Source organism: Peromyscus eremicus, chromosome 1, assembly GCF_949786415.1.
Source record: "Peromyscus eremicus chromosome 1, PerEre_H2_v1, whole genome shotgun sequence".
Taxonomy (NCBI): Eukaryota; Metazoa; Chordata; class Mammalia; order Rodentia; family Cricetidae; genus Peromyscus; species Peromyscus eremicus.
Window position 1 is genome coordinate 51967482 of NC_081416.1, and position 27391 is coordinate 51994872.

At 48.2% G+C, this 27391-nt stretch overlaps 4 protein-coding genes, 1 long non-coding RNA gene and 1 other non-coding gene across 7 annotated transcripts; 3 read left to right on the plus strand and 3 right to left on the minus strand.

Moving 5' to 3' along the window:
• Nucleotides 1-37: 37 nt before the first annotated feature.
• Ints5 (integrator complex subunit 5) lies at nt 38-4978 on the minus strand. Its single transcript, XM_059261278.1, has 2 exons — nt 4816-4978; nt 38-3179 (listed from the first exon to the last, which is right to left on the minus strand). Exons 1-2 carry the CDS (start codon nt 4893-4895, stop codon nt 200-202), a joined length of 3060 nt encoding a protein of 1019 aa, XP_059117261.1. The 5' UTR covers nt 4896-4978; the 3' UTR covers nt 38-199.
• LOC131909588 (uncharacterized) lies at nt 4822-11435 on the plus strand. Its single transcript, XR_009378885.1, has 2 exons — nt 4822-5061; nt 10323-11435. It is a non-coding gene; the product is annotated as an uncharacterized LOC131909588 (long non-coding RNA).
• Lbhd1 (LBH domain containing 1) lies at nt 9435-17096 on the minus strand. 2 transcript variants are annotated; one of them, XM_059261288.1, is made up of 6 exons: nt 16126-17096; nt 15893-16055; nt 12524-12745; nt 10563-10696; nt 9862-9959; nt 9435-9772 (listed from the first exon to the last, which is right to left on the minus strand). In XM_059261288.1, exons 1-6 carry the CDS (start codon nt 16273-16275, stop codon nt 9739-9741), a joined length of 801 nt encoding a protein of 266 aa, XP_059117271.1. In that variant the 5' UTR covers nt 16276-17096; the 3' UTR covers nt 9435-9738. The 2 variants fall into 2 exon arrangements, with proteins under 2 accessions (XP_059117271.1, XP_059117278.1); XM_059261295.1 differs by having other exon boundaries at nt 10572-10696; nt 16126-17089.
• Nucleotides 11125-11273, plus strand: LOC131903198 (small nucleolar RNA SNORA57). The gene has a single exon (XR_009377445.1). It is a non-coding gene; the product is annotated as a small nucleolar RNA SNORA57 (small nucleolar RNA).
• A 1294-nt stretch (nt 17097-18390) lies between the features above and the next one.
• On the plus strand, nt 18391-19027 carry LOC131897564 (ubiquinol-cytochrome-c reductase complex assembly factor 3). Its single transcript, XM_059248498.1, has 2 exons — nt 18391-18600; nt 18690-19027. The coding sequence occupies exons 1-2, from the start codon at nt 18481-18483 to the stop codon at nt 18837-18839; spliced, it is 270 nt and encodes an 89-aa protein (XP_059104481.1). The 5' UTR covers nt 18391-18480; the 3' UTR covers nt 18840-19027.
• Nucleotides 19028-22751: 3724 nt separating this feature from the next.
• Nucleotides 22752-26572, minus strand: Ubxn1 (UBX domain protein 1). Its single transcript, XM_059248510.1, has 10 exons — nt 26489-26572; nt 26318-26403; nt 26163-26216; nt 25968-26074; nt 25793-25865; nt 24838-25029; nt 24692-24743; nt 24242-24358; nt 23093-23285; nt 22752-22894 (listed from the first exon to the last, which is right to left on the minus strand). The coding sequence occupies exons 2-10, from the start codon at nt 26374-26376 to the stop codon at nt 22845-22847; spliced, it is 897 nt and encodes a 298-aa protein (XP_059104493.1). The 5' UTR covers nt 26377-26403; nt 26489-26572; the 3' UTR covers nt 22752-22844.
• Nucleotides 26573-27391: the final 819 nt, after the last annotated feature.

Genomic DNA, 27391 nt, shown 5'->3' on the forward strand with positions numbered 1-27391 from the left:
CTTTGGCAGCTTTCTGAGTCAGATAGAAACACTGGACTGTTTGTCTGAACTCCGCAAATTTTATTTAGAAAAAATGATGGGGTTTGAAAAAAGTGACACCGCTCATTACGTACGGACTTAGAAGCCTCCACCCTTCCGTAGCTCCTTAGTCTCTTCTTTCACTGTTCAACCTCCCTCGATTTCTAGAGCAGAGAAAAGGTCAAGTGCCTTGACGAAGCAGAGTGGACGGTGAAGGTGCCTGAAAACGGCCAGAGAAGAGCCCCAGGCGATCGATGTTGCGGTGGAGAACACTGTGCAGCACAGCCAAATGGGGTCCTCCTTCACCTCCACCCTCCCTGGAAAAGTCCCGGATGAAGCGGCCCCGCTCAGACTGGAAGATGAACTTCTGGGGCAAGGGCCCATGCTCCCGGAGAAAACCCCAGACACTAAGCAGCAACAGACGCACTTCAAAAGGTGCCAGTTGGCTAAATACCTCGTGCATATTACCCAGGGCTGGTGGCAAGAGGCTTCCCTCAGCCATGACAGCCACCAGGGTGCAGGATGCCTCCAGGTGCCAGGGCGAGTGGGCTGTATCAGGGTGTCGAGAGGCTTCCCAATGGCTCAAGAGGGCAGCCAGCAGCCCCCGCAGCAGCACGGAGCAGTAGCACAGGGCTGGGGGAGCAGCTGCTACCAGCTTCAAAAGCTCAAACAGAAGGGGTTGTTCCCGGAAGCGCCGACCAATGCGGAGATCCCGCTCCACAGTGGCCCGTGCGTGATCCTCTGGGGGCCAGGCCAGTTCAGCACCAGCTGCATCAGGACACACGCTCTCCACTAAGGTCACTGCAACTGCTTTGGCTGCCTCTGGGCTCAGGGTGGGAGCCCCCCAGCAACCCTCACACTCACTGCCCCCAGGGGCACTGCAGCAGTGCACTAGAAGGCTAAGGAGGCTCTGGGTGTTATAGACAACTTCCTGATGGTTTCGAGACTGAACAAGTTTAGGTGGCTTTAAGCCACGGCCGATGACTCCAGCGTGGAAAACTGACCAGATCCCTCCAGGACCTGGCACAGCTGCAGTATGCCTCCGGTTAATGTCCAACAAAGAGGCAGAAGCCAAAGGGGTTGAGACAGCTGAGAGAATCTCATTGTCCCCATCCATTTCCCCTCCAAACAGTTCTGTGTTGCCCCGATGTAAGGCTCCCTCAACTAGCAGCTGCAGGACAGCCTTGAGCCCAGCTGGGGAAGTCTGAGAAAGGCGAGTAAGAAGCTGGGAGGCTGAGGCCACGCCAGGAGGGCCATGCAGCCTTAGAGAAGCAAAGAAGCGATGTACCCCAGCTCTCACTAATCCCAAAAGTTGGGAAGGGGACAGGGATTCTGAAGGAAAGGGACATATTGCCAGGAGGGAGGCAGCAGCTTCAGCTACTTCCTCCTCTGGATGTAGCAGAAGAGGAGTCAGATCAGACAGGTGGGCTGAGGCTGACTCCCCAAACCGGGCCCCTAAAGCTGAAGGGCCCTCACCACCCTGCTGTTCCCAGCCCACTAACAAGGCCACATTGCGCAGAAACCGGGCCGTGAAGGGAGGCTGTAAAGTTCCTGCATGCACTCTAGCCAGGCAGCTTCGGAAGGCCAGGGGAAGAAGGCCAGAGAGACTAACCACTAGCCCTGCGTATAGCTGTGTGGCCAAACTCAACTCTTCAGGGCTTCGGGCTCTGCTCAGTAAATGGCCCAACGCCTCAGGTCCACAGCTAGGTCGAGTATAGACAGATAGCAGGCCCAGGAGCTGGTGCTGCCAGAGGAAGCGCTTCCGTTCCAGCCGTAATGTCTCTCCACACAGCTCTCCAACATGGTTTCTTAATGCATCAAGAAAGGGCACTGGACGAGGAGGTGGGGGCGGGCCCAGCACCCCTTCTCCAGGAGACCCTCCCCGATGATGAACCAGTTTTTGTAGATGTAGCAGTAGCAGCTGGATTAGCCGGTCACAGGCCTCTCTCACAGTGTCTGGCACAGCCAGGCCCTGGGTAGTAATGACTGAAGCAGGCATAGCTGTATCCACTAAGAACTGCAGCAGGCGGTAGGCACCAGCCCCAGAGGCCTGGCTTACCAGATGCACAGCCAGGTTTAGCATGTTGTCCAGCTCCTCTCTGGGGAACCCCTGAAGGTGTTGCTGCAGCTGGCTTAGCACTGCTGGGGGCTTGAGGCAGTCTACAAGTTCTCCAGAGACTGTGCCTAGCAAAGCTGGTGACATGACTGCCAGCTGCAGGAGGAAAGGAACTGTGGCCTGAAGGGAGGGTTCCCCATTGCGGCTCCCAGTACCTCCTGCCAAGCTATCATGAAACATGCGCAGTAGTTCCCGTCGGATGCTGTCTCCGTGGCGAGAGGCCAGATGCCCTAGGATGCCTACAACTGAGGCAATCTTGGGCACCCGTTTTTCCCCAGGGATGACAGGAGATCCAGGGAAGGGGTCTGTAGATGGGGTTTGAGAAGAGCTTCCACCACAAGCACCAGCTCCTCCTCCAGCCCCACTATGGACACAGAAATCCTTAAGGCCACAGGAGAGGACCCGGGAGATGATGGTGCCAGGAAAAGAAGAGCCAATATGGGCCACAACCCAGTCAAAGTGTGGAGAATGCTGGACAGAAGTGTCCAGCAAGGCATCCACACATGCATCTGGGCAGCTACCAATGAGAGCTGAGAGGCACTGCACATAGATGTCCATTAATGTGCGGGTGGCCCTACAGCCCATCCACAGCTGCAACAGTTCATTGAGAGAGCCAGTGGCATGGGGAACACGCTGATGCTGACCCGAATATGTACTGCTCAGTTGTCCCATAAGGTCAATGGACCATGCACTGATCACAGGTGCCCAGGCCTTTGGGTTGGCCCGGATAAACTCACATAGCACCTGCTGTACTTCATGCACCACATCCTCTAAGCCAGGTCCACCAGCAGGGACATGGGAGGGTGGAGGTGGACGGAGGTGAGGTGGACCAGCCACAGGACTTTCCTCTAGGGCAGCTAGGTGTGCCCGGACACTTTCATCAAAAACACCTCTCAAGTGGTCCAGTACAGCAGCCCGAGCAGGTGGCAGAGAACGGAGCAGGAGAAGACCACATCGAGCATGTTCACGAGCTGAGAGCTGGTGGCCCAGAATGGGGTCTACACCCGTCAGAAAAGCCTTGATTTCTTGGGACAGCTCCTGGGCACTATAAGGAAGCAAAAGAATCTACTCAGAACATTGGGAGATGTTAGGAGAGTCACATTCCTTCCAAGAGCTTTGGTTTGTTTTATGTATAATAGGGTAAAACATCCCTCATAAGCATTTATAAAGGTTCAAAAGCATACCCACTCCTGGTTCACCTTAGTCATTCCGTAAATGCTGTTCTTGCAACAACAACAAGCATAGCATATTACCTTTCAAATATCCAGGTATCTTTTTTTCTTTTTCAGTGCTAGGTATCAAACCCAGGGCTTTAGGCATTCTAGGCTAGAGCTCTCTCACTGAGCTACATCCCCAGCCCCACTTTTAAGTACTTTACCAGTATTTTTTCAGTCCTGACAACAATATGGTTAGACTATTATGATCTCATTTTACAGATAAAAAAATGAAAGAAATCAGGTTGAATGCTCCAAAAGGGTAGGAATTACTTCTGTGCTCTTAAAATACAAGAATTTCTGGGATGGAGTAGTGGCCAATGTCTTTAATCCTAGCACTTGAGAGGCAGAGGCAGGTGGATCCAAGTGAGTTTGAGGCCAGCCTGGTCTACATAGTAAGTTACAGGACAGCCAGAGCTACAAAGTGAGACCCTGTCTTGAAAATAAATAAACTCACAGAATTCTATTTTATCGAGGTGCTGGTATATGGAAAATACTCAATGAAGATTTGATGTATTAAGTAAATATATTTTGGAGTTCTAGACCTCCTTTAACATCTTCCAGCCCCCTCTACAGCACAAGCACCCTGAAATCTCTTAATGGCCAGAAAATTGTAAACCCTTTTCTAAAGCTCTCCCTCCCAAATGAGTGCCTTCTCATATTATACAAGAATTCTGCCACACTTGGTGGTACAGGCCTTTAATTCCAACACAGATCTCTGTAAGTTCAAGGCCAACCTAGTCTACATAATGAGTTCCAGGACAACTAGATCTCTCCATAGAGAGACCCTGTCTCAAAAAGTGAGAGTCCTAAGCGCAGACTAACAACCACCTTCAATGTGCTGAGAATCGTGAGGGGGGGTGTCACAGGGCACAGATAAGCAAGCCTTTCAATCCTTCCCCTCCCCACATACATAAGCTCTGTCTTAGAGGTTCAGAAAGCTATGTTGAGAGAGGAAGTAAAACCCCTTGCCTCTTACTGTCTTTTCTGTCAAAGACAACAGCATTCTCTGGGCTAATAGGGTTCTGTGCCATCCCTCTGGTTCAAAAACAAAAAGGCACCTCAAAATGAGGGAAGTGTGCAAAGGAAAGGCTAGCACAAATATTGTGGCTCCGAGCCTTGGTTCCCAAGACACACTCCATGTAGTCTGAGCCTCTTCGAAGCAAAAGGGGCAGGGAGGCTAGGTTCTCAAGAGTCCTGATGTCCCCAAGTGCTGGCAGAGCAAGGCCGGCATAAGAAGCCATTGAGGTCTAGGGAGAGGCAGAACCAAGGGCAGGGCAAGGCAGGGCAGGCACTGCAGCCCAGAGTTTTTAGTGAGGCGGTCCCTGAGTTCCGGGAGGACGCGACCAGAATCTCTGAGAACCCTGACGCGAGTTCTCAAGGTAGGATCCGGCTTTCTGTAGAGAAGGCTGGGCATCGGCGCGGGGTCGCGCGAAGAGGGGGTGGGGTACCAGGGGCTCTGACTACCTGAGAGGCGCGGGACCGTGGGTGGCGGGGGCAGGCCCGGGTGGCCCTGGGGCCCCGGGAGGGTCGCACAACGCGGACATCCCGGAGCCCTACCCGGAGCCTGAGGCGGGAGCGGCGAAGCACAAGCGACGCATGCGCGCTGACTGGAAACGCGACAGAAACCAGCGACCCCGCCTCTCAGAAAAATCAGTCCGGCCAAGTCCGAAGCCCTGGTACTTTGGTTCCGTGTCGCATCGGTCGCAGCAGGTAACAGGCTTGCCCTCCTCGCAACCTTCTTCCCCACCCCCACCCCCCGAATGGCCTCATCGACACATGAAAGCTACCGGGGACCTTTCATTCACAGTGCGACCTAATTATTTTTCCTAACAGCAATAGCATTAACGTGCAACTCATGAGCTTTTAAAAACGGAAGCATGGATCCGGCCGTTCCAACTCAACGTCTGTGATCCCAGCACTGGAGGTCAACCTGGTCTACAAACTAAGACCTGGGCAAGCCAGGGCTACATGATAAGACACTGTCTCTCAGATTTTTTTTTTCTTTTTTTTTTTTTTTTTTTTTTTTTTCGAGACAGGGTTTCGAGACAGTTTTGGTGCCTGTTCTGGAGCTCTCTCTCTAGACCGGGGAGATCACAGAAATCCTCCTGGCTCTGCCTCCTGATTGCTGGGATTAAAGGCGTATGCCACCACCGCCCGACTCAGATTTCAAAACAAAACAAAATTTAATAGTATAGCGTGTTTCTCTTTTGTCAGGCTGCTTGTTATTTGCTTGTAGAGATGGGGTCTCATGAATTTAAACTCCTGATCCTCATGCCTCTCTCCCAGGATTTCAGGCATACTACCATAACTAGCTTTTGCTTTCGTTTTAGAATAAAACTGCTCAGACTGTTTTGTAATTCTTTGCTCTAGTGCTCTTCCTCCCTGAGCCTTCAGAGTAGCTGAGACTAGACGCTTACCACTACCCCGGCTTACTATGGAGCTTCTGGTCCTTAAAGAGTTTACGATCTAAGGGAGCCAGTTTGGGTTTGGATTTATGTGCCATTGTTGGCAATATAACCCTGAACAAGTGGCCTAGCTACCTGGAACCTATTTCCTCATCTGTAAGATGAACATGACTTCTCTGCCTCACATAGTATGTAATAAGTCACTTGAAATAACTTATGCAAAATTCTTGTTTGGTATTTTTTTTCGAGACAGGGTTTCTCTGTGTGATCCTGGCTGTCCTGGAACTCACTCTAGACCAGTCTGGCCTCAAACTCAGATCCACCTGCCTTTGCCTCCTGAGTGCTGGGACTAAGCGTGGGTGCCACCACACCCAGCCTAAAGTTCTTGATATACTGCTGGATACAGAAACCCCTCTGAATAACAAGAGTCAGTTTGAAAGGACTAGAGAGATGGCTCAGTGACTGCTCTTCCAAAGGACCCAGGTTCAACAACCACAACCACATGGTGGCTCACAACCAAGTCTTAACTACAGTTCCAGGGATTAGATTATATTCCTAAAGATAGCCCCCAAGGTCCATTCCCTTATTTGGCCTCTGACTCATTCCTGAGACAAAACACCAAGGTTCAACAATCAAAATTCATTATTTGGCTAACATGTCCAATCAGAAGTTACCAACTCACCCTAGCCCAGATGCCCCCATTTTCTCCTTAAAATCCACCCCAGCAAAAAAACACCTGCTGCTACTGCTGCTTGCTTTCTGCCTTTGCCCAATCCAGAGGCAGCTTCCCCTACTGATTGCTCCTCTGGGGTACTAAATCTCCTTTTTGCTGAGAATTTGGTGTCTGGGTGTGTCCTATACAAGGCTGCCCTCCTTTACAGGCTACCCTCTTCTGGCCTCCAAAGCATTAGGCACAAAAGTAGTGCACATATATACATGCAGTCAAAACACCTGAATATACTAAAAAAAAATTTTTTAAGTCTTTCTAGATCTTGAATCCTCACCTGTCAAATAGGTATACTGTAGTGGAACTGATACGATCATTGCCGTCATGAATCAGAACAGCTACCCACATGAGACCCTATCCATATTTCCTTGTAGGAGGTGTGTGCTGGTCATCGGCCCCTCAAATGAGTCTAGCCACCATTCCCACTACCACCCCCAACCACAGCCGTATATAATCTTGTCCCAGCTCCATGTAGTCTTGGGAACTGCTAGAATGTACAGGTGAGAAGCTGACTGGAGTTGACTGGAAAGATGCAGCTTTCTTGAGCTGCCACTTGAGCCAGGGTGCAGCTTTTTGGTGATGCAACTGCCCAAGAGTCACTCACACCCCTGTTACACAGACAAATAAAAACAATAAATACAGCCTGGTGGTGGGGGTGCACACCTTTAATCCCAACACTCAGGATGCAGAGGCAGGAGGATCTCTGTGACTTCAAGGCAGGACAACCAGAGCTTCACAGAAACCCTGTCTTGGGGGGTGGGGGGAAGTCAGAACAAAAAAACAAATTCTTGATTCACCAAGCTGGACTTTGGACTTAGATAGAATCATTTTGATTTGTCAGTCCGGGCATTTCTGTGTCTCTCCTGGATATATTTATATTTTAAGGGTATTGTTGTATGGTTAATGAAGCAAAATGTAAGAAACATCTGGTAACTATTAAACATTTTTTAAAGATTTGTTTTTAATTTTTTAGGTTTTTTGAGACAGGGTTTCCCGGTGTAGCCCTGGCTGTCCTGGAACTCACTCTGTAAACCAGGATGGCCTGAAACTCAGAGATCCACCTATGTCTGCTTCCCGAGTGCTGGGATTACGGGCATGCACCATCACTGACCATCTTGTTTTTATTTTCAAATTATATGTATATGAACATGCCCGTGTGTGTGTGTATATATATATATACACACAAATGCAGGTATCCTCAGAGTCTAGAAGAGAACCTCAGATACCCTGAAGTTGGAATTACAGGTGGTTGTGAGACGCATGACATTTGGGCTGGGGAGATGACTCGGCGGTTAAGAGCTCCTGCCACTCTTCCAAAGGACCCGGGTTCAATTCCCAGCACCCACATGGCAGTTCACAAATGTCTGTTACTCCAGTTCCAGGGAATGTGACATCCTCACACTGACATATATATAGGCAAAAACCTCCAATGTCAGCCCGGCAGATGGTTGTGCACACCTTTAATCCCAGCACTTGGGAGGCAGAGGCAGGAGGGTCTCTGTGAGTTCCGAGGATAGCCTGGTCTACATAGAGCTTCATGATAGGCTCCAAAAGCTGCAGAGAAACCCTGTCTCAAAAAAAAAAAAAAAAAAAGAAAAAAGAAAAAAGAAAAAAAAGCCAATGTACATTTAAAGAGAGAGAGGTGCATGACATTTATATACAAGTTCTTTGGGGGTGGAGTTGGCTCAGTGGTTAAAAGCACTCACTGCTCTTGGAGAGGACTAGGGTTCAATTCCCAGCATCCACACATAGCAGCTCCCAATTTAATTCCAGTTCCAGGGGACCTTATGCCCACTTCAGGCCTCCTTGGGCAGAAAACAAAGCAACAAAATGTTGTCTGGAGTGATGATTCAGTGATTAAGAACACTTGGTGCTCTTTCAGAAACCCAGGTTCAGTTCCTAGCACCTACATGGCAGCTCACAATGTCTAACTCCAGTTCCAGCCTCTTCTGGTCTCTGCAGACACCAGGCATGCACAGTACACATGGTGTACAAACATTCATGCAAGCAAAGGACTCAAACACATAAAAGAGAATGTTATTGGTATTTAGTCGAGAAGGAATGGAAAATTAGAGGAATGCTTGCAAGCCCATGTCTAATTTTTTACAACTGTTTTGCTTTGTTGTTACATTTACTATGTGAATGGGGGAACATGCTTGACACAATGCAAGCGTGGAGGCCAGAGAACAACTTCGGAGAGCTGGCTCTCCTTCCATCCCCAAGACTGAGACCCTAACAGGGATGGAACTCAGGTTGTTGATGGCAAGCACTATTATCATCAGCCTCCATCTATTTAGATGTTTGCAGTGGTAAAAGTCCGGGAAGGGGCTGGGCATGTCTCATACCCATAATCCCAGCACTGTGGAGGCAGAAGCAGAAGGATCACATTTCAAAACAATCCTGGGACACTTCAAAAACAAAACCAAGTCCTCAGAAGGGGTTTCCCACAGCATAAGTGCTGACAGAAATACAGGCCCTCAGGATGTAGATGGCACAATGGTTGCCTAGAATGAATGAGGCCCAGGGTTTGACTCCTAGAACCACCACCATCACCAGCAAAAAAAATAAAAAACTGTTTGTTACTATAATCCCAGGTCACATAGGTGTAGTGTCAGAACTACTCTCAGGATTATTACCTCCCCACCTGCCATCCTGTATTTTTCAGAAATGGAAAGATGGGGACCACTGAAGAAGCTACCTAGTTTCTTTTATAGATTGGGTTTTACTATGCAGCCCTGGCTGACCTGGAACTCTTATGTAGACCAAGCTGGCCTAGAACAGAGATCCGCCTGCCTCTGCCTCCAAAGTGCTGGGATTAAAGGCATGTGCCACCATGCCCTGCACTATCTAGTTTCTTAATGCATTGCTCAAGCACACTGTGTACTCTGCTTCTGAAATAGCAAAGACCTTTTTATATGGCCCATTTCCATTCTTGCACTTATTCACACATGATAGTTAAAACTCCAGGGCTTTATTACAAAAGAAGCTGACTGCTAGAGACGGCCCTCTCCAGTCTTTTTCTGTGTCCTCTTCCCTCCCAATATATAGCTCCAGAGGAGGTCAGTGTGTCATTAAGGAAGCAGTGTCTGAAAGAGTGAAATATGGTAGTTATTTTCTCCAAAGTCCTCCAAATTCTTCTGGCTGCTGGTGAGAATCTTCTAATAAAAGAAGTAGAGACTTTAGCTCTCATCTCCAAGATCCTCCATGTCTACATCCTGGGGAGCTTTTATCTTCTTTTGTCGTTTGGGCTGTGGCTCACTCGTCTTGGTTGACTTGGAAGGGGCTTCCACTGAACAAAGGGAAAGAAAAGAGGCAGCGTTATAAGAACCCAGGTAAAATCCAGGCTCCCTTCATGGAACCTTTGTGCCCTAGACATACCTTCCATGGCTGCTTTTTCTTTCTGGGCAAGGCGAATTTGCTGCAGGAGTTTCCTGCGCTTCTTCCCAGATAGCGTGATGTTGGCACGTGCACTGGACCTGAAGGACGGATAGGAACAAAGATACCCAGGTTAATCTGAACAAATCTAAGCCACAAAAGTGATCCTATAGGCCGGGCGTTGGTGGCGCGCGCCTTTAATCCCAGCACTCAGGAGGCAGAGCCAGGCGGATCTCTGTGAGTTTGAGGCCAGCCTGGGCTACAGAGTGAGTTCCAGGACAGGCTCCAAAGCTACACAAAGAAACCCTGTCTCGAAACCCCCCCCCCCCCCAAAAGTGATCCTACCTACAAAAAAGATATGTCTCATAGAACTTGAATTTGTATCCAAAATTCTTTGTGTACCTTTGAGAAAATTATACTAATTGTTTGCACTTATGTGTGCACTTTTATTTCAAAAATCTAAGTTCATGTAGATAACCATTGGAAGGGTGGAAGCGTCGACAATCTTCCTTAGTAGAATTGAAACCAAAAACCCCTGTGAACAACAGTATTATGAGAGGCTGGTGGTTTGGGAACTACCATAACAGTCAACTAGTTCCTGCTTAAACGTGAGAGAAAAGAGAGCAAGAAAATCGGAAAAGTCTGAGCTGCTCTGAAGCTTGGTAGGAAGGAAGTAGGAATGACCACTCGGAGGGAGCTAGTACCGTACTCACGCCCGCTTCTTGAGATGGTGCCTCGTAGTCAGCCCTTCGTCTATAACGGCCCCGACCACCTGGCGCTTCCGTCGCCGATCCCTGCTCAGCACCCTCCGGCGCTTGAACAACTTCTTCTTCAGCTCCTGAAGGAGAAAAAGACACGCATCAGAGTAAGGTTATGCACGCCCACTCGGGATGCCCGCACCCGGCTACCCCAGACACCACTGATCCTGTCCCGGGAGTGGAAAACGCTCCGGGCAGCCTGGGGAAGCAAAAGCGCAGCTCCCAGAGTTACCGTTCGTGGACGATTGATCTTTCCTCCCGGAGGCCCCATAGCTGAACTCGGAGGTTCACACGTGGGACCGCACTTCCGCTCTGATCGCAGGTTTGGCCAAGAGCAAAAGGCTCCGCCCCCGGCACCCGCGGACCAATCGCTGCTCGGGGTTAGGCTCCAGGCCTATATAAACGAGTTACGCGCTTGTACGGGTCTTTCGAAGGATCGTGTTCGCGTAAGTCTCTTTAAATTGTGGGTATTTGGGTGCTGCTGGGGTCTAGGCCTGACCTTGTAGACCCTCCTTTTCTTGGCGGGGATCGGGCGTACCATCCTGCTCCCCGTTATGTACGGAGGCAGAATGAAAGGGCTCCGGCCCTCTCGGCGTTATGTCTTCGGTGCCTGCGGCCTCCCGTTCGCCGGTTCTATCCTCAGACGCCGGGACACCACTCCCTCCCTACGCAGAAATGTAGCCAGACCCAGCAGTCCCCTCTATGCGATAGTCACGCTCTTTTATTTTGATTTCAGGTCTGTGGATGACGCCCCGGGAGTGATAGTTAATGCTTTCCTTCGCGGTTTATTGTTGAACCAATAAAGTCAGTGAACGCTAAGAGCCCGGTGTGCGCTTCCTTTTTTCCCCCGAGACTCGGAACTTGTTTATGTTGGGAGTGCGCGTGACAGTTCACTGAAGATTCTCTGGTCGGTCTTGTGGGGACCTCGGATGGGAGTCTTTTGGGGGTGGGGAGAATCTTAAACCAGTAGTTCATCCTATGGTAAAAGGCCCGTAATCATAGAACCAACCTGGGGTAACGTTCTTCCTCCCCTAGCCAATAGTCTGGCCGACTGAAGGTTCTGAGATTGAATTCACTCAGCAATGCTTAGGCAGGGACACTTTTTAAACTGCTGTAGGAGGCAGACTGTACACTGTGGGTGTTGGATGTGAGTTATGAGGTCTCAAGCCTGCACAGGCCTCCTCTTAACCCTGCGGATGTGCTAGGGCTGGACTTGGACTTGGTTCCTGTGGCGGGGCCCATATGAATAGCTTTATGCAAGGAGGCCATGGCCAAACATACTGCCTCCTGCCTTCACTTTTTTTTTTTTTTTGGTGGGGTGGGGAGTCGGTCGAGACAAAGGTTTCTCTGAAATCCAGGCTGGCCTTCCAACTCAGAGATCTGCCTGCCCCTACTTCTCAAGTGCTGGCATTAAGGACATCCACCGCCACCATCTGGCCTGTGTTCGTTTTTTAAAGACATACCCAGAATCTGGGAGCCCTAGCATCCTCGGGAATACTGTTGTCAAGGGTTGTTTGCCTGAGGATCCTAGGACACTAGGTTACCCTGATGTTGAACTGATCTGCTTGGAGTAAAAATTTAATGGCTGGACTGAGTGTAGGAGTTAGACCTTTTAAGAGCATTATCTACTGTGCTTATTAAATTTTCTCAAAGACATTTTCTTAACCCTACCATTTTCTGTTGGGCAAGGAGAGTTTTGCAATATGAATAGCTGGTAGTTGAGAAGGAATAACAGGGTTACGCAATTTGTGCCCTAGTTAATAAATCTGGAGCGTGAGGGTGATACTGGTTTGTACATGTGTTGGGGCAGATACATTATCCAACTGCTGCACTAAATTGTGTGTCCTGTGGCAAAACGGCTTTGAAAACTAAACAAATGAAATGGAGGGAGAAAGAACAATACTCACCCTCAAAGGTACTGGGAGGTGGGAAATGGGAATATTCCACAAATCTGGTTCTGTAGATGCAGGACCCTGTTGGGTCCCAAAGAGGACAGGGGTTGGGAGTTTCTTGACCCTCTGTATCCTCAGGAATCCAGGAGGCATCCTCCTCTTGTTCCTGCCCCCAGCCAAGTCCAGGGTTAAATGTTCTTAAAGGAGATGTGGGGTCCTGTGGTATCCAAGCCCAACCTGGGAAAAGAGTTAGCCTATGACGTCTTGATATTTTAAAGATTTAGCGTGTGCATGAGGTCAGAAGAGGAAATTCAAGCCTTAGAACTAGAGTTACATATGGTTGTGAACTATCACATGAGTTCTGGGAACCAAACCTAGGTCGTCTGCAAAAGTAGAACTACTGGGGCTGGAGAGATGCCTCAGTGGTTAAGTGCACTGACTGCTCTTCCAGGGGTCCTGAGTTCAATTCCCAGCAACCACATGATGGCTCACAACCATCTGTAATGAGATCTGGTGCCCTCTTCTGGCCTGCAGTCATACATGCTGTATACACAATAAATAAATACATCTTAAAAAAAAAAAAGTAGTACTACTGAGCCAATTCTCCAGCCTCATTATTTTTCTGTATATGAGACAGAGTTTTTCTCTACTTTTAACCCTAGTACTGAGGTGGTGGAAGTAGTCAGATATCTGTGAGATCCAGGCCCCACTTGCTTGTGAGGACAGGGGTCAGGGTGGTAATTTGTGTGTCTGTATTTGTATTCAATTGTGAGTACAGGTGTGGAGGCCAGAGATCAATATCAGGCATCTATCTTCCTCAATGGCTTTTCACTTTATAGTCAGGGTGTCTCTGAACTGAGAGGTTTTTCAGCTAGTCTAGCTAGGTAGCTTGCTCCAGGGATCTCCGCCTCGAGTGCACTGTGACTGCAGGTGGGCTGCTGTGCCCAGCTGGTATTTGTATGGGTATTGGGATCTGAACTCAAGTCCTCATGCAGAGCAAGCACTACCCATGGAGCCACTCCAGCCCAGATTCCTCATTTATAGAGGAAATTATCTCCCTATTGAGTTCTGAAACATCATAAGGTAAAAATACTTAGCACAGTGATTTGTGCCTAATGCTCAAAAAAAAAAAAAAAGCAACCCCAAAATGTTATAACAACATACAGCCATCCATCTAAAATGTTAATTACCTCTAGATAGTTAGATATGGGGTAATATCATCATCTACCCTCCCCAGTAATGAACCATGTATTTTAAAATATTAAAAGTCCAGATTACCACTAGACAATTAAGCAAGGCCCAGGCCAAACAAGATAAATAATGACTCCTGTAGTCAGAAAGCAAAAGAACAAAACAAAAAGTGCAGATTAAGGCTTGGGTGCAGCTCTGTGACAGATCAACTACCTAACATGCAAAAGGCCTTGGTTTTGAGAGCTGGTGAGATAGCTTAGCCAGCAAAAGACCAACCAGGGCAAGTTTGACAGTGTTTAATCGCTAAGACACACATAGTTGTCTTCTGTCCTCCACAGGTATGCAGGAGACACGTGCATACACTACCCCTGAAATACACCTTCACACACACACTTTTTTTTTTTTTTTTGATTTTTGAACCCGTTTCTCTGTGTAAACTTGGCTGTCCTGAAACTGTCTCTGTAGACTTTTTTTTTTTTTTAAATTTTGTTTTGGATTTTTGAGACAGTTTCTCTGTGTAGCCCTGGCTGTCCTGGAACTGTCTCTGTAGATCAGGCTGGTCTCTAAATCACAGAGGTACTTTTGCCTCCTGAGTGCTGGGATTAAAGGTGTGCACAGGGTCTCAATGTGTTGTTCTGGCTATTCTGGAACTCTGTGTGGATGGGGCTGGCCTAGCAGAGATCTGCCTGCCCCTGCCTCTTCAATGCTAGAATTAAAGATGTATGCCACCACTGCCCAGCAATAGACACACATTAAAAAAAAAAAAAAAAAAAAAAAAAGCCCTGGGTTCTATTCCAACAGTACAAACAAAGGAAATCAAAATCAAGCAAACAAATAGTAGAAAGAGTGGTGCTCTGCCTGTAAGAAAACTGGCTGTTGGCCGGGCGGTGGTGGTGCACGCCTTTAACCCCAGCACTCGGAGGCAAAGCCAGGTGGATCTCTGTGAGTTCGAGGCCAGCCTGGTCTACAGAGCCAGATCCAGGACAGGCTCCAAAGCTACACAGAGAAACCCTGTCTCAAAAACCAGAAAAAGAGAAAACTGACTGTCGCACTGGCAACTGGAGTTCAGTCTCTCGAACCCACAAGGTGAAATGAGAGAAGGCTCCCGTGGTTGTCCTCTGACCTACACCCACACTGCAGTGCAGGTGCACCACACCCACAAATACAAGTAAATAAACGTTGTTGTTGTTGTTTCATTATTTTGGAGATACTTTCTCATGTAGACCTGGCTGGCCTGTAACTCACAGAAATCTGACTGCCTCCGCCTCTGCCTCCAAGTGCCTGAATTAAAGGCCTGCGCCACCACACCTAGCTATGCCTAAATTTGTTTGTTTGTTTGTTTTTTGTTTTTCGAGACAGGGTTTCTCTGTGTAGCCCTGGCTGTCCTGGATCTGGCTCTGTAGACCAGGCTGGCCTTGAACTCACAGAGATCCTCCTAGCTCTGCCTCCCGAGTGCTGGGATTAAAGGCGTACGCCACCACCGCCCGGCTGCCTAAATTTTATTAAGGACATCACTCATTACAAGATCAGAACAGCCCTCTAAACCAGGCAGAGTACAAAGCCTGGGGCTCAGGCTCTTAATAATCTCAGGTACTCAGAGGCTGAAGCGAAAGGATTACCATGTGTTCAAGGCCAGCCTGGGTTACACAGTGAACTCCAGGTCAGTCTGAGTTGCAAAGTGAGACTGTCTCAAATAAATTAATTAAAAATAAAAAGGACTGGCGATACAACTCAGCAGCAGAGTACCTCTCTAGGTTCATTCTTCAGTGTCTAAATAAAGGAACAAGCAAACGAACAAGCCAGGCATGGTGCTACAGGCTTGTAATCCCCCAATTTGGGAGGCTAAAGCCGGAAGATCTTCAGTTCGAGGTCAGTTTGAACTATAGAGTGAGACTTCTTTGAAAAACAAAAACACAAAACACCAAAGCTGTCCTCTAATGTTCATCAATGGTATCAACTGTCTAGACTCTCACCTACTTACCATATTTAGTGTGTGTGTGTGTGTGTGTGTGTGTGTGTGTGTGTGTGTGTGTGTTACTGGGGATGAAACCCAGGGTCCTGTGCATGCTATTATACATTTTAGCCCTAAGCTGCACCACAACACGCCTCCTATTTCTAACATTCCTGGACACCTACTGTGGGTCTGGAATGTCTACCTGACAATGACCTGAATGAATAAGCCACCATCCTCACCTGGCTCTTCACTTTGGTCATGGAAGAAAGCTTCTGCTTCCTCTTCTTCACCATCAGTGAGCAGCAGCAACTCCTCATGTGGCCACTGGTTGTCCTCCTGGTCTTCCTCATTCCCCTCTGAGGCCTCTATCACAATAGAGGGCAGGCGGGACTTCTGAGACACCTGCATAAGTACAGCAGGGGTGTTGGGCCCAATTCGAGGATGAGCCAGTCCCAGGACCAGTAGTACTCACCTGAGCATCCTGGTGACCTTCACATCTGCCAGTCTCTTCTCTGTTCTTTGAGAGAGGATTCATCAACCGGGGACTTTCTGGATGCCATGAAGAGTCTTGGCTATCTCCAGACCGAGGTCCATCCGTGCTACTCCCTGGCACAAGGGCCATGATAGTGACTCTAAGAGTGCAGAGTGGTTGGATTCCAGGTCAAGCACCCCTGCGCAGTGCCCCACACAGACTATGCTTTAATCTTCTTTGGAGAGGGCTCCTTAATCACTGCTGAGGAAAGAACGCTGACATGCTGGGAGATTATGGGCCTTCCAAGGGGGGGGGGAGCCAAAGAGGAGAGGCAGGAGCTTTATTCTGTTTACTCCCTGAGACACTGGGGATAGCAGTCAAGGTAGGAAACAAGGGCATCTGGATTAAAGCCCTATAAATAAAGAGCTGTGATGGTAAATTTCCTAACTCCTTGTTTACTGGTTTTCTCAAGTGGGCTTATTTATTTGTATGTTATTTAATGAATGTTTATGGGGCTTTTGCTATTTGACAGAAACCCTTTTTATTTATTTACCTTAAATGTATTTATTTTATAGGTATGGGTGTTTTGCCTGCAGGTATGTCTACTGCCAGAAGAGGGCATTGGATCTCTTAGGACAGGAGTTCCAGGACATGCTCCCACAGAGAAACCCTGTCTCCGAGAAACAAAAACAAAAAAAGCACAGTCAGGCAAAACTCTGGGACCTCAAGGCTAGCCTGGTCTACCCAGCAAGTTCCAGGCCAATCAGGACTACAAAGTGAAATCCTAGAAGCTCTTTCTTTTTTTCTTAAGTTTTATATGCATTGGTATTTTGTCCACATTCAGGTCTGCGTGAGGGTGTTGGATCCCCAGGAACTGTAATTAGACAGTTGTGAGCTGCCATATGGGTGCTAGGAATTGAATCTGAGTCCTCTGGAAGAGCAGCCAGTGTTCTTAACCACTGAGTCATCTCTCTAGCCCTAGAAGTCCTTTCTTAAAAAAAAAAAAAAAAAAAAAAAAGAGGAAGGAAGGAATAAACTAAGTAAGCACATACATATGGTGATACTTAGCTTGTCTGACACTCTGGTTTCAATCCTCAAAACCTGAGAGGGAAAAAAAATCTATTTCCTATTCTGTCCACTTGGCTTTGAATTTCTGTTTGTGCTAACCTCTATCTGCTTTATTTGTTTGTTTTGAAACAAACCAACGAAGCCTTGACTGGCCCCAACTCAGACTCTTCCAGATTCACCTTCCTTAAGTTCTGAGATTTCAGGTGTTAGCCATTACATTGTGTACTTAAAATACCGAGAACAGCCCTGTATGGATCTGAAACTTCCAGGGGTTGAAAACTGGCAGTGGTTTTTGTTAATTAAAATTATTTATTTATTTATTTATTTATTTATTTATTTATTTATTTATTTCGGTTTTTGGAGACAGGGTTTCTTTGTGTAGCCCTGGCTGTCCTGGACCTCACACTGTAGAACAGGCTGGCTTTGAACTCAGAGGGCCATCCTGGTATTAAAGGCATGCGCTACCACCACCCAGCGAAAACTGGCAATAGAAAAATCCACAGCAATCTTGCACTCTTTGATGGCAATGGACCTTGGATCTAACTTTATTTTTTCATTATTTTATGTGTATGAATGTTTTGCTTGCATGTGTCTGTGCACCACAGTGCGTGTCTGGTGCTCACAGAGGCCAGTAGAGGGTGTCAATATCCTGTGGAACTGGAGTTGTGAGCCGCTATGAGAGTGCTGGGTATTGAAGCCAGGTCGACTGAGCCATCTCCCCAGCCGGCTCCAGCATTTAACATGCTCAATGTCCTTTGCTCAGTTACTAAGCCTCATGTTGGGTGAGGTGGTAGCGGCAGGCGGCTTCCTTGTGAGTTCGAAGCCCGCGGTGTACATAACGAGTTTCTACACAAGGAGTTCCAAGTCGGCTAGTGGTGCATAGTGAGACCCGTTTTTTGCTTTTGTTTTGTTTTTCGGGACAAGGTTTCTCTGTGTAGCCCTGGCTGTCCTGGAACTCGCTCTGTAGACCAGGCTGGTCTCAAACTCAAAGATCCGACGAATGTCTCTGCCTCCGGAGTGCTGGCATTATAAGCCTGCGCCACCACTGCCCGGCTTTCGTTGTTTTTTAAAATCTATGCTTTTCAAGAGTCAAGAGTCTAAACGTTTCTAGGGACCAGCCCCTCTCTAGCCCAGCAGCTGCTCTATGGTTTTCAGTTCCGCCCCGCCCCGTCCTGCCCCCCCCCCCCCCGGGTCGCTCTAGCCCGCACAAGGAGCGGTGAGACGTCCTGGCTCCGTTCTAGGCTGCGGGAGGATGCAGAGGGCGTCTCGTTGGTAATATGGTGGGCCATGGATAAGGTTCGTAAAACACTGGTGGCGGTTGCCGTGCTAGGCACGGGTGCTGGCGTGGGCTCCACTCTGTTTGCTCTTGTGGTCCCAGGAGAACTACAGAAGCAGGCAATGCTGCAGGTAGAAACACCCGGGCTCCCCGAGGTGGGTGTGCGTGGGGAGAGGCCCTGTCTTCGGGCCTGGGCTGCAAACATCCTTCTTGCCCATAGGAGATGCCGGAACGGGACCCGCAGCGCAGGAACGAAGCTCTCAGGACCAAGGAACTAGTGATGGCTACCCTGAAGAAAGCGGCGGCCACGGAGGAGAACGTGGCCTGGAGGAAGAACTGGACAGTTAGCGGAGACAGCAGGTCAGCGTGACACAAGAGCTTGCCTGTGGGCGCCGGGACCTTGGAGACGTGGAGGCACGATTCAGGATAACACACTCTACCAGGCACAGGGAGCTGTAGTCCGTGAGCGCGTTAACGTGCACATCACGTGACAGGGCCGAGACCGGTCGGATGTGTAGAACCAGAGGATCTAATAAATAATCCAGTTCATCCGTTAAATTGACTCCGCAGCGGGATATCTAATACCTAGAGAGCTCTGAGGGTCCGCACGGTGGGCACGGAAGACCAGGGTAGCTGATTGCCACTTCCCCTGGAGAGTTCTATAGGTTTTCTGACTATTCAAAACAGGTCACATGATCAAAATTTGTTTCTGCAACTGGCGGTAAGACTTTTCTAAAGTCTGTTTTTGTGTGTCTGTGATGTGTGAATGAAAAGTGAAAGTTGGGCGCGCCGCGTATGTGGAAGTCACAGAACAGCCTTCGGAAAACCAGCTCTGTACTTCACACTGTCCGGCTTGTTGGCCAAGTGCTTTCACCACCGAGCCATCTTACATACCCTAACTTTTTTTGAGACAAGGTCTCATATATCCCAGGCTAGTCTGAAATCCGATATGTATTCTACTCTCAAGTGCTGTTGTTACAGTAGTGAGACCCCATGCCCAGCTTCAAGCCATATTCTTCAAATCAGAGCAGTCCTGTGCCTCCTCAGTGCTTGGATTAAAGGTATGTGCCAGCACCGCCAGGCCTGGTTAAAGTTGTTTAAGAGAAGCTGACTTGGTACTAGAACAGCTGTGTCGTCCAGATTACTCTCAAGCGTAGCATGGTGACATACACCTATGATCCCAGCACCCACGAGAGTAAGAAGATAGCAATTTCAAGACAAGCCTGGGCTAATACACAGTGAGACCACCTCAGAAGAAGAAATTTGATCTAACAGCTACATGACATTTAAAACCTCTCTGAGTGTGTCTTTGTAGCCCAGGCTGGCTTTAAACTTCAGGCAGTCATCCCGTCTCAGCTTCTCAAACACTAGGATTACAGGCTTGTGCCACAACTCCTAGCCTCAGTTGTTCTATAACTTGTAATTTTCAGACAATTGCAGCTGAAAAAATGTTAGGGGGCTGGAGATAGAACTCACTTGATTGAATGTTCAGCTAACATACAGAAAACTGCAGGTCTGATGCCCCAGAACATACAAATGGTGTACTGGTAATGCCAGCACTGGGGAAGTATAGCAGACGACCACAGGTAGGGCCCAGCATGGTGGCATTTAATCCTAGAACTTGGGAGGCAGAGGCCTGGTCTACATAGCAAGTTCCAGCACAGCCAGGGCTGAGGGCTGAGACCCTGTCTTGAAAATCCAGTAAGAAAGAAAGACAGAGAGAGAGAGAGATAAGAAGTTCAAGGTAGTATTTCACTGCATAGCAGGTCCAAAGTCAGTTTGCGATACATGAGTTTGTCTCAAAAAACTTTATATTAGTTATTATTAGTTTATGTGGTACAAACCCAGAGGTGAGTACTGGTGTTTGTTCTAGCTGCTGAATATGGTCAGCTCATACTTAACTCTGTATGTGTTTAAGGCATGGTCTCTATGTAACTTTGGCTGGCCTGGAATGCAAAGATCTGCCTGCCTCTGCTTCCTGTGTGCTAGGATTACTAAGGTTGTGCACCAACACACCACATCGTGGGTGTTCTGATGGCTGAGAATTGTGGCTTCTCTGCACCCAGGAACAAGAGGAAGTCAGGGATTTGACAAGACACTAGGGCAAAGAGTTAAGAAGCTCCAGAACTCTTGAGCCAAGCAGAGAGAGTATGGAGACATACACCTTTAGTCCCAGCTCTCTAGAGGAGAAGGTAGGTAGATCTCTTGAGTTCTAGGACAGCTAGGGCTAGAAGAGAGAAGAGAGAGGCCCTTTCTCAACAAAACAAAACTACCTTGAACTAGGCTTCCCGAATGGGTGTACAGGTTCTTTTATATTTGCTACCAATATCAGTTTGGATAATGGTCTTGCAATTTGCTGGCTTGATCTAAGTGCTTTCCCAGCATGCATAAATCCCTGGGTTCAATCCCCAATACTATGGAAAAAAACATTGTATATGGTGCTCAAAACACTTCATTTGAGACAGGATTTCTCTATGTAGCTCTGGCCGTCCTGGAACTCACTCTGTAGATCAGGCTGGCCTTAACTTAGAGATCCACCTGCCTCTGCCTCCAGAGTGCTGGGATTAAAGGTGTGCACCATCACTACCCAGCTTCTAATACAGCTTTTTTAAAAAAAAAAAAGAATATTTTGCTTGCATGAATGTATGGGTATCATGTGCCCATGGAAGTCAGGTGTTGGCTCCCCTGAAACTGGAGTTACAGATGGTTATGAGGTATCATGTGGGTAGAGGGAATTGAATTCAGGTCCTCTGAATGTATCTCTTTAGTCCTTCAAAACACTTTCTAAGATTTATTTTTATGTGTATGTGTGAGTGCTTGTATATATATATGCAGCATGTGCATACCTGGTACCCAGAGGCCAGAAGAGGGTATCAGATGCCCTGGAACTGTGAGCTGCCTGATGTGAGCACTGGGAACCAAACTCTGGTCCTCTGTAAGAGCAGCAAATGTTCTTAACCATTCGGCCATCTATCTAACCCCACGTATTCAACACACTTTACAGGAAAGCACCATGGCAGGATTATCACTCACTCTTTATTTTTTTCAAGGCAGGGTCTTGCTATGTTATCCCAGGCTTGCTTGAACTCACCTCAGTCCTCCTGTTCCCTAAGTGTTGGGATTACCACACCCAGTGATTTGGTTTTTTTAATTTTTATGCTTATTGGTGTTTTGCCTACATATATGTCTGTGTAAGGATGTCAGAAGCCCTAGAACAGGAGTTGTAGACAGGTGTGAGCTGCCATGTGGCTCTTGAAGGTCCTCTCAAAGAGAAGCTAGTGCTCTTAACCACCAAGCCATCTCTCCAGCCCATGATTTGATCTTTTTTTTTTTTTTTTTGGTTTTTTGAGACAGGGTTTCTCTGTGTAGCTTTGCGCCTTTCCTGGATCTCGTTCTGTAGACCAGGCTGGCCTCGAACTCACAGAGATCCGCCTGGCTCTGCCGCCCGAGTGCTGGGATTAAAGGCGTGCGCCACCACTGCCGGCCATGATTTGATCTTAAGAGCAGAACACATACCATTCCATTTTCTGTGAAGGTCAATTCCTTTTGATGTCTGTGGACACGGTTTAAAAAAAAAAAAAAGTTGCCCTACACTGGAGATGTCCTCTATGGTGGAGTGTGAGGTCATTCGACAGCGTCCCCAAAAAACCCACTGCACTTTACAGCCAGTGCTTACAGGGCATATATTATGTCAGGCACTGTGCTGAAGCATGTAGGTGTCACATAATACAGGAGATAGGTATTATTAGCCTGTCATACTAACAGAATGGCTTCAAGAAGTCAAGGCACATAACACACCTAACAGTAAGGACCTCCCCCCCCCCCCCCCCAACAGGGTTTCTCTGTGTAGCCTTGGCTATCCTGGAACTTGCTTTGTAGACCACAATGACCTTGAACTCACAAAGATCCACCTGCCTCTGCTTCCCAAGTGCTGGGACTAAAGGCATATACCACCACTGCCTGGCCCAGTAAGTCCAGCATGGTGGCACACACATTTAATCCCAGCACTTGGAAAAAAAACAGGCAAGACATCTCTGAGTTTAAGGCCAGCCTGGTCTATATAGTTCCAGGATAGCCAGGGCTACATAGTCTCTGTCTCAAAACAAACAAAAAATCCTCATATACCACTTTATGCTTATGAGCAAAAGGTGCCAAGCAGCTAATCAGTCCTAGAAAAATCTACTGCAAACTGAACACGAGAAAGAGGTCCTACTTCAAATGCCTTCCCTTTATCTTCTTGTATTGCCCTTTCAGTCACTGAAGAAGGAGTCAGGCATATATATACAGAACTCAAAGGGTCTATTTATTAGGAAGGAAATGTCAGTGCTTTATCAAAGATGAAGAGGTCAGAGAGGGATGGTGGGATGGAGGACCCTCAACTGGGACACTTCTTGGCCACAATGAGGACAGCAGAAGGCACGAGTCCTAAAGACAAAAGAAAGAGTTTGAATTATAAGGATACTTACTTAGGGTTAGGCCTTCAAATTCCAGACACCTAACCATGTCTTTACCTATGCCTACTGCCCCTCATTCCTTCAAATTCCAGACACCTAACCATGTCTTTACCTATGTCTACTGCCCCTCATTCCTTCAATTCCTGACTCCTGGTCTCACATAACATACCCAGTTCCTGCAGAGGCCGCTCCATGTCAGCCTCTGAGAAAGCCCTTCTGGGGAAGCCACTGAGTAACTGCACAGGGTCCTGGTCCTGTCCAGGTTCCTCCCCGCGGTGAAGCTCCACATAGAGCCTCACAGCTGCCAGCTGTTCCCGGGCCCGGAACGTTTGGGTCAGGGAAGTCCCATCAGGCAGCCTAACCTAGAAGGCAAAAAGTACTATGAGCACTGAAACTGAGTGAGGACTAGGTATGGGGTGGCTCATGTCTATCCCCAGCACTCGGGGCAGACAGATCTCTGAAACTTCAAGACCAGCCTGGTTTACATAAAGTTCCAGGGCTGGAAGCAGAAAGAATAAGTTCAAGGACGGCATCAGGTACATGAGACACTGTCTCAAAAAACAAAACAATGAATAAATGAATAGGGTGAGGCCAGGTAATGGTAATACCTATAACACAGTACACAGAAGACATAGGAAGGAGGACCACCAGAAGTTTGAGGCCATCTTGATCTTCACAGTGAACTCCAGGTTAGCACGGCTGTACAGCAAGACCCAGTCCCAAAATAAAACCAAGTGCAGAATGGTGGCATACGCCTGTAATCCCAGCACTCAGGCAGAGGCAGGGCTATCTCAAAGTTCAAGACCAGCCTAGTCTACATATCAAGGAGCCTGTCTCAAAACAAACAAGAAACTGAAGTAACCCAGAAAGGAAAGAAAGGACTAAAGCCGGGCCTGCTCTCCTCGGAGAGTCTGAACCAGTACAAATACGATTCAAACGATCTGAGGAACAACCACTTCTGCTCTCTTCAAGAGGTGATGAAAAAAGACTCCCAGCTACCTCACAATCAAGAGAAAACAAGATGGAATTATTTTTAAAAATCAGGGTAAGTGCCATATTATGAAAACAGCTGCATAATGAATCTAATGAAAACATTATGAATAAATTAAACTGCTGAGTAAGAATGAAGTATGGATTTAAATAAGATGGGAAAGTGAAATTTGATCTCTCCTAAGAGTAGAGGAGGTAGGATTTCAAAAGTCATGTACAAAGAAGGGAGAGATTTGGCAAATGGGACTTGAGTGCAAATAGCTCTGGGCTGGACACTTTATAGGCTAACACCGGGTTCCAGGAGCAAGACAGCCACCAGAAAACATACCTGTATGCGACACTGGTCATACTCCCGCTTAGTAGGGGGCTCCTGGCTGGGAGAAGAAGGAACAGGACCTGGATCCGTTGCTGGTGGGGATGACTGAGAACCCACACTACTACCATACTGGAAGACAAAATAAAACACTAGCTCAGTGGTAGCACACTAGTCTAGCATGTATAAAGATGCAACCTTCAAACTCCCTGTATGACTACAGATTACCTATAAATCAAAAACAAGAACAAAAAATCCAACCCAGGTTTGGTGACACACAACTTTTAGTTCTAGCACTTGGAAGGCTGAGGCAGGAGAACAACCAGAAGTCTGAGACCAGTCTGGGCTAAAGAGTAAACTATGTCTCAAACAAACAAGTCATATAAGCACATGCTTTCTCTTGAGAATGAGAAAGGAAATTAACCCACCTACTCCATTATACCCACAGACTTTCTAATCACCCACCTTCTTGGCTCTCTCTGCTTTGTCCCTTTCAATTTTTTCTCGGACCCTTTGTCTGGAATGCAGACAGGAAGAAAATAGGTCAGACACGGACAAGGAAAATCCTGATTTCCTTCTCAGCTACCAACCAACATGATCAGCATCCAGACCTGGCAGCTAATTCTTCAGCCTTTTCCCTCCTGCGTTCCTCAGCAGCCCGGCGCATCTCATCTTCCTGAAGTTTCTGTCGTGCAGCTGACAGCTCCTGCCCTTGTCTCCTCCGCTGTTTTTCTCGTTCCAAAGCTTCTCGCTCCTCTCTTTCTTCACGTTCCCGTTGCTTCTGGGCCACAAGCTCCAACATTCTGTTTTGCAGAGAAGAAAGAGCTAAGTTGGACATGGAGTGGGAAGCTGAGTTTAAACAGAGAAATCTGATCAAAATAAGGGAACAGGTGTTCCAAGGCAGATGAAAGAAAACAAAACCAAAACAGTAATAAAGAGGGGGCTCAATGGTAGAGCACATACTTAGCATGCACAGGGCCTTGCAGTTAGAAAGAAGGGCAAATGAGAGCTAGTTATAGTGGTGTGTACAACTAAAATCTCAGCACTTGCAAGTAGAGGCAACAGAATCAGGATTTCGAGGTAATCTGTAGTCACACAAGGAGTTTGAGACCAGCCTGAGCTACGTGAGACTGTTTCCTGGTGGTTGGTTTTTTTCATATGCTTGTTTTTTTTTTTTGTTTTTTTTTAAATTTTGTTTTGTTTTCCAGAAACTGGAAAGGTCAGGTTCTATGATCAGATTTGTGTTTGCATTGAGAGGAAGGAAGATGGCCCCATGACCCTTTGGAAAGTGAGTCTATGGGCTCGATATGGTGGTCCATGCCTGTAACCCCAACACTCAGAAGAATGTGGCTTTGAACGTAGCCTGGGATATGTACTGGGTTCCAGGCCAGCCTGAGGTAAACAGCTAGACCCTGTCTGAAAAAACAATGTAGGCATAGTATAGTGGTGAAGGCCTCTAATTCCAGCACTATGGAGGCAGAGGCAGGAGGAATAAACAGTTCAGCCTGGGCAAGAGAGAGGCTGACTCCAAACAAAACATACACACGAAGTGAAATTGCCAGTTACCTCTTAGTCTGTTCTTGTCTTTCCTCTTCAGTCAAAATGGGTTTGCTTTCTCCAGCAGCAGCAGACCCAGATCCTACAAACAAGCAACCAGTATTATTATTTATAATAAAATCATTCTGGTTTTCTCAGGCCCTCACAAGACATCTAGAATCACAAGATGTCTCCCAGTCAGGACCTTCAGGGCCAACTTGCTCTGAGGCCGTGGGTTCCCGTCCCAGGACATGGCCGAGGGGAGTCTCCAGAGGCTCGTCCACATCGGGGTCCTCTTCGTGCTCCATAAGCCTGAGGAGGGAAAGGAGGCAGGGGGTTAGCCTTGAGGCCGCCCTCCCCAGCGGCCCCCAAACCTCCGCCTCCCCGGCCGGTCGCTCACCAGTCCATCGCAGCCTCGATGCCCTGGTTCCCTGTGAGGGCCAGAGCCTTCTCCCTGGGGGCAGAAACACGGAGAGTAGCGCCCACCAGCCATGGTGACAGTCAGGCCGGGCCAGGCCCGCGGCCCCTACCACGGGCTGGGGGAGGCTCCCTTACGCGCGTCCCCTGGGAAAGCCCATCTCGATGAGGCTCTCCAGAGCCGTCAGCTCCGCCATGGCGCCCGCCGCCGCTTCCGCGGGGACCTGCGGGGACCAGAAGGAAGGCGGCAAGGGTCAAGCCGGGGCGACTCCGCCCGCGACGCCGCCCTCCGGGCGCTCGCTAACTCACCGGGTTGGGGACCCGGGGGCGGGGGTGGGGGACACTGACGGAGGAGAGCGGAGGGGAAGCGGAAGTGCCCTGTCTGTTTGGGTCACGTGGGGTGGGGTGGTGGACGGGTGCCGGGAGAGTCAGACAAGTCTGGTGGGCGGGGCCATCTGCCAACCGAAGCTGACTCCGAGACCCACGCACCGTGGAGCGCTAGAGGCGTCGAGCCCGCGTGCAAAGCTTAGAAACTAAAAGGAGGCTGAGAGATGGCTCAGCGGGTGAAAGCATCTGCCGCCAAGCGTAACTGTATTAGTTTGACTTCCCGGCCCCACGCGGTGGAGGAAGGAGGAGGACTTCTGTTAGTTGTCCTCTAGTCAATGTATGTAATAAAATTTTTACTTTCTTTTCTTTTTGTTTGGCTTTGTTTTTGCTTTTCGAGACAGGGTTTCTCTGCATAGCCCTGGCTACCCCTGAACTGGCCTCAAACTCACAGAGATCCACCTGCCTCTGCTTCCCAAGTGCTGGGATTAAAGGTGTGCCACCACTGCCGGCTCTGGGTTTTTATTATTAAGATCAATTAGTATTCGTGCTGCAAGGGGAGCCAAGGGGGGGGAGGGGCTTTTGATTGCTGGACTTCAATACTTTGATAGCTGGACATTGGTAGTTAGCCTCAGGAGGAGGAACTAGCCAAATAAAGGAATAGACCTTGGTGGCTAGCTTTAGGAATGTAATCTAATGGATTTAGTAAGGTAGAGTCACAGGGGGAGAAGGGCAAGGCCTGCCAGAGCCCTGTTTGCCATGCTTGGACTGGCTAGAGTCCCTTCAGTCTACAGAGCGAGATCCAGGACAGGCACCAAAGCTACAGAGAAACCCTGTCTCAAAGAACCAAAATAAATAAATAAAATGATAATAATAAAAACCCAGAAG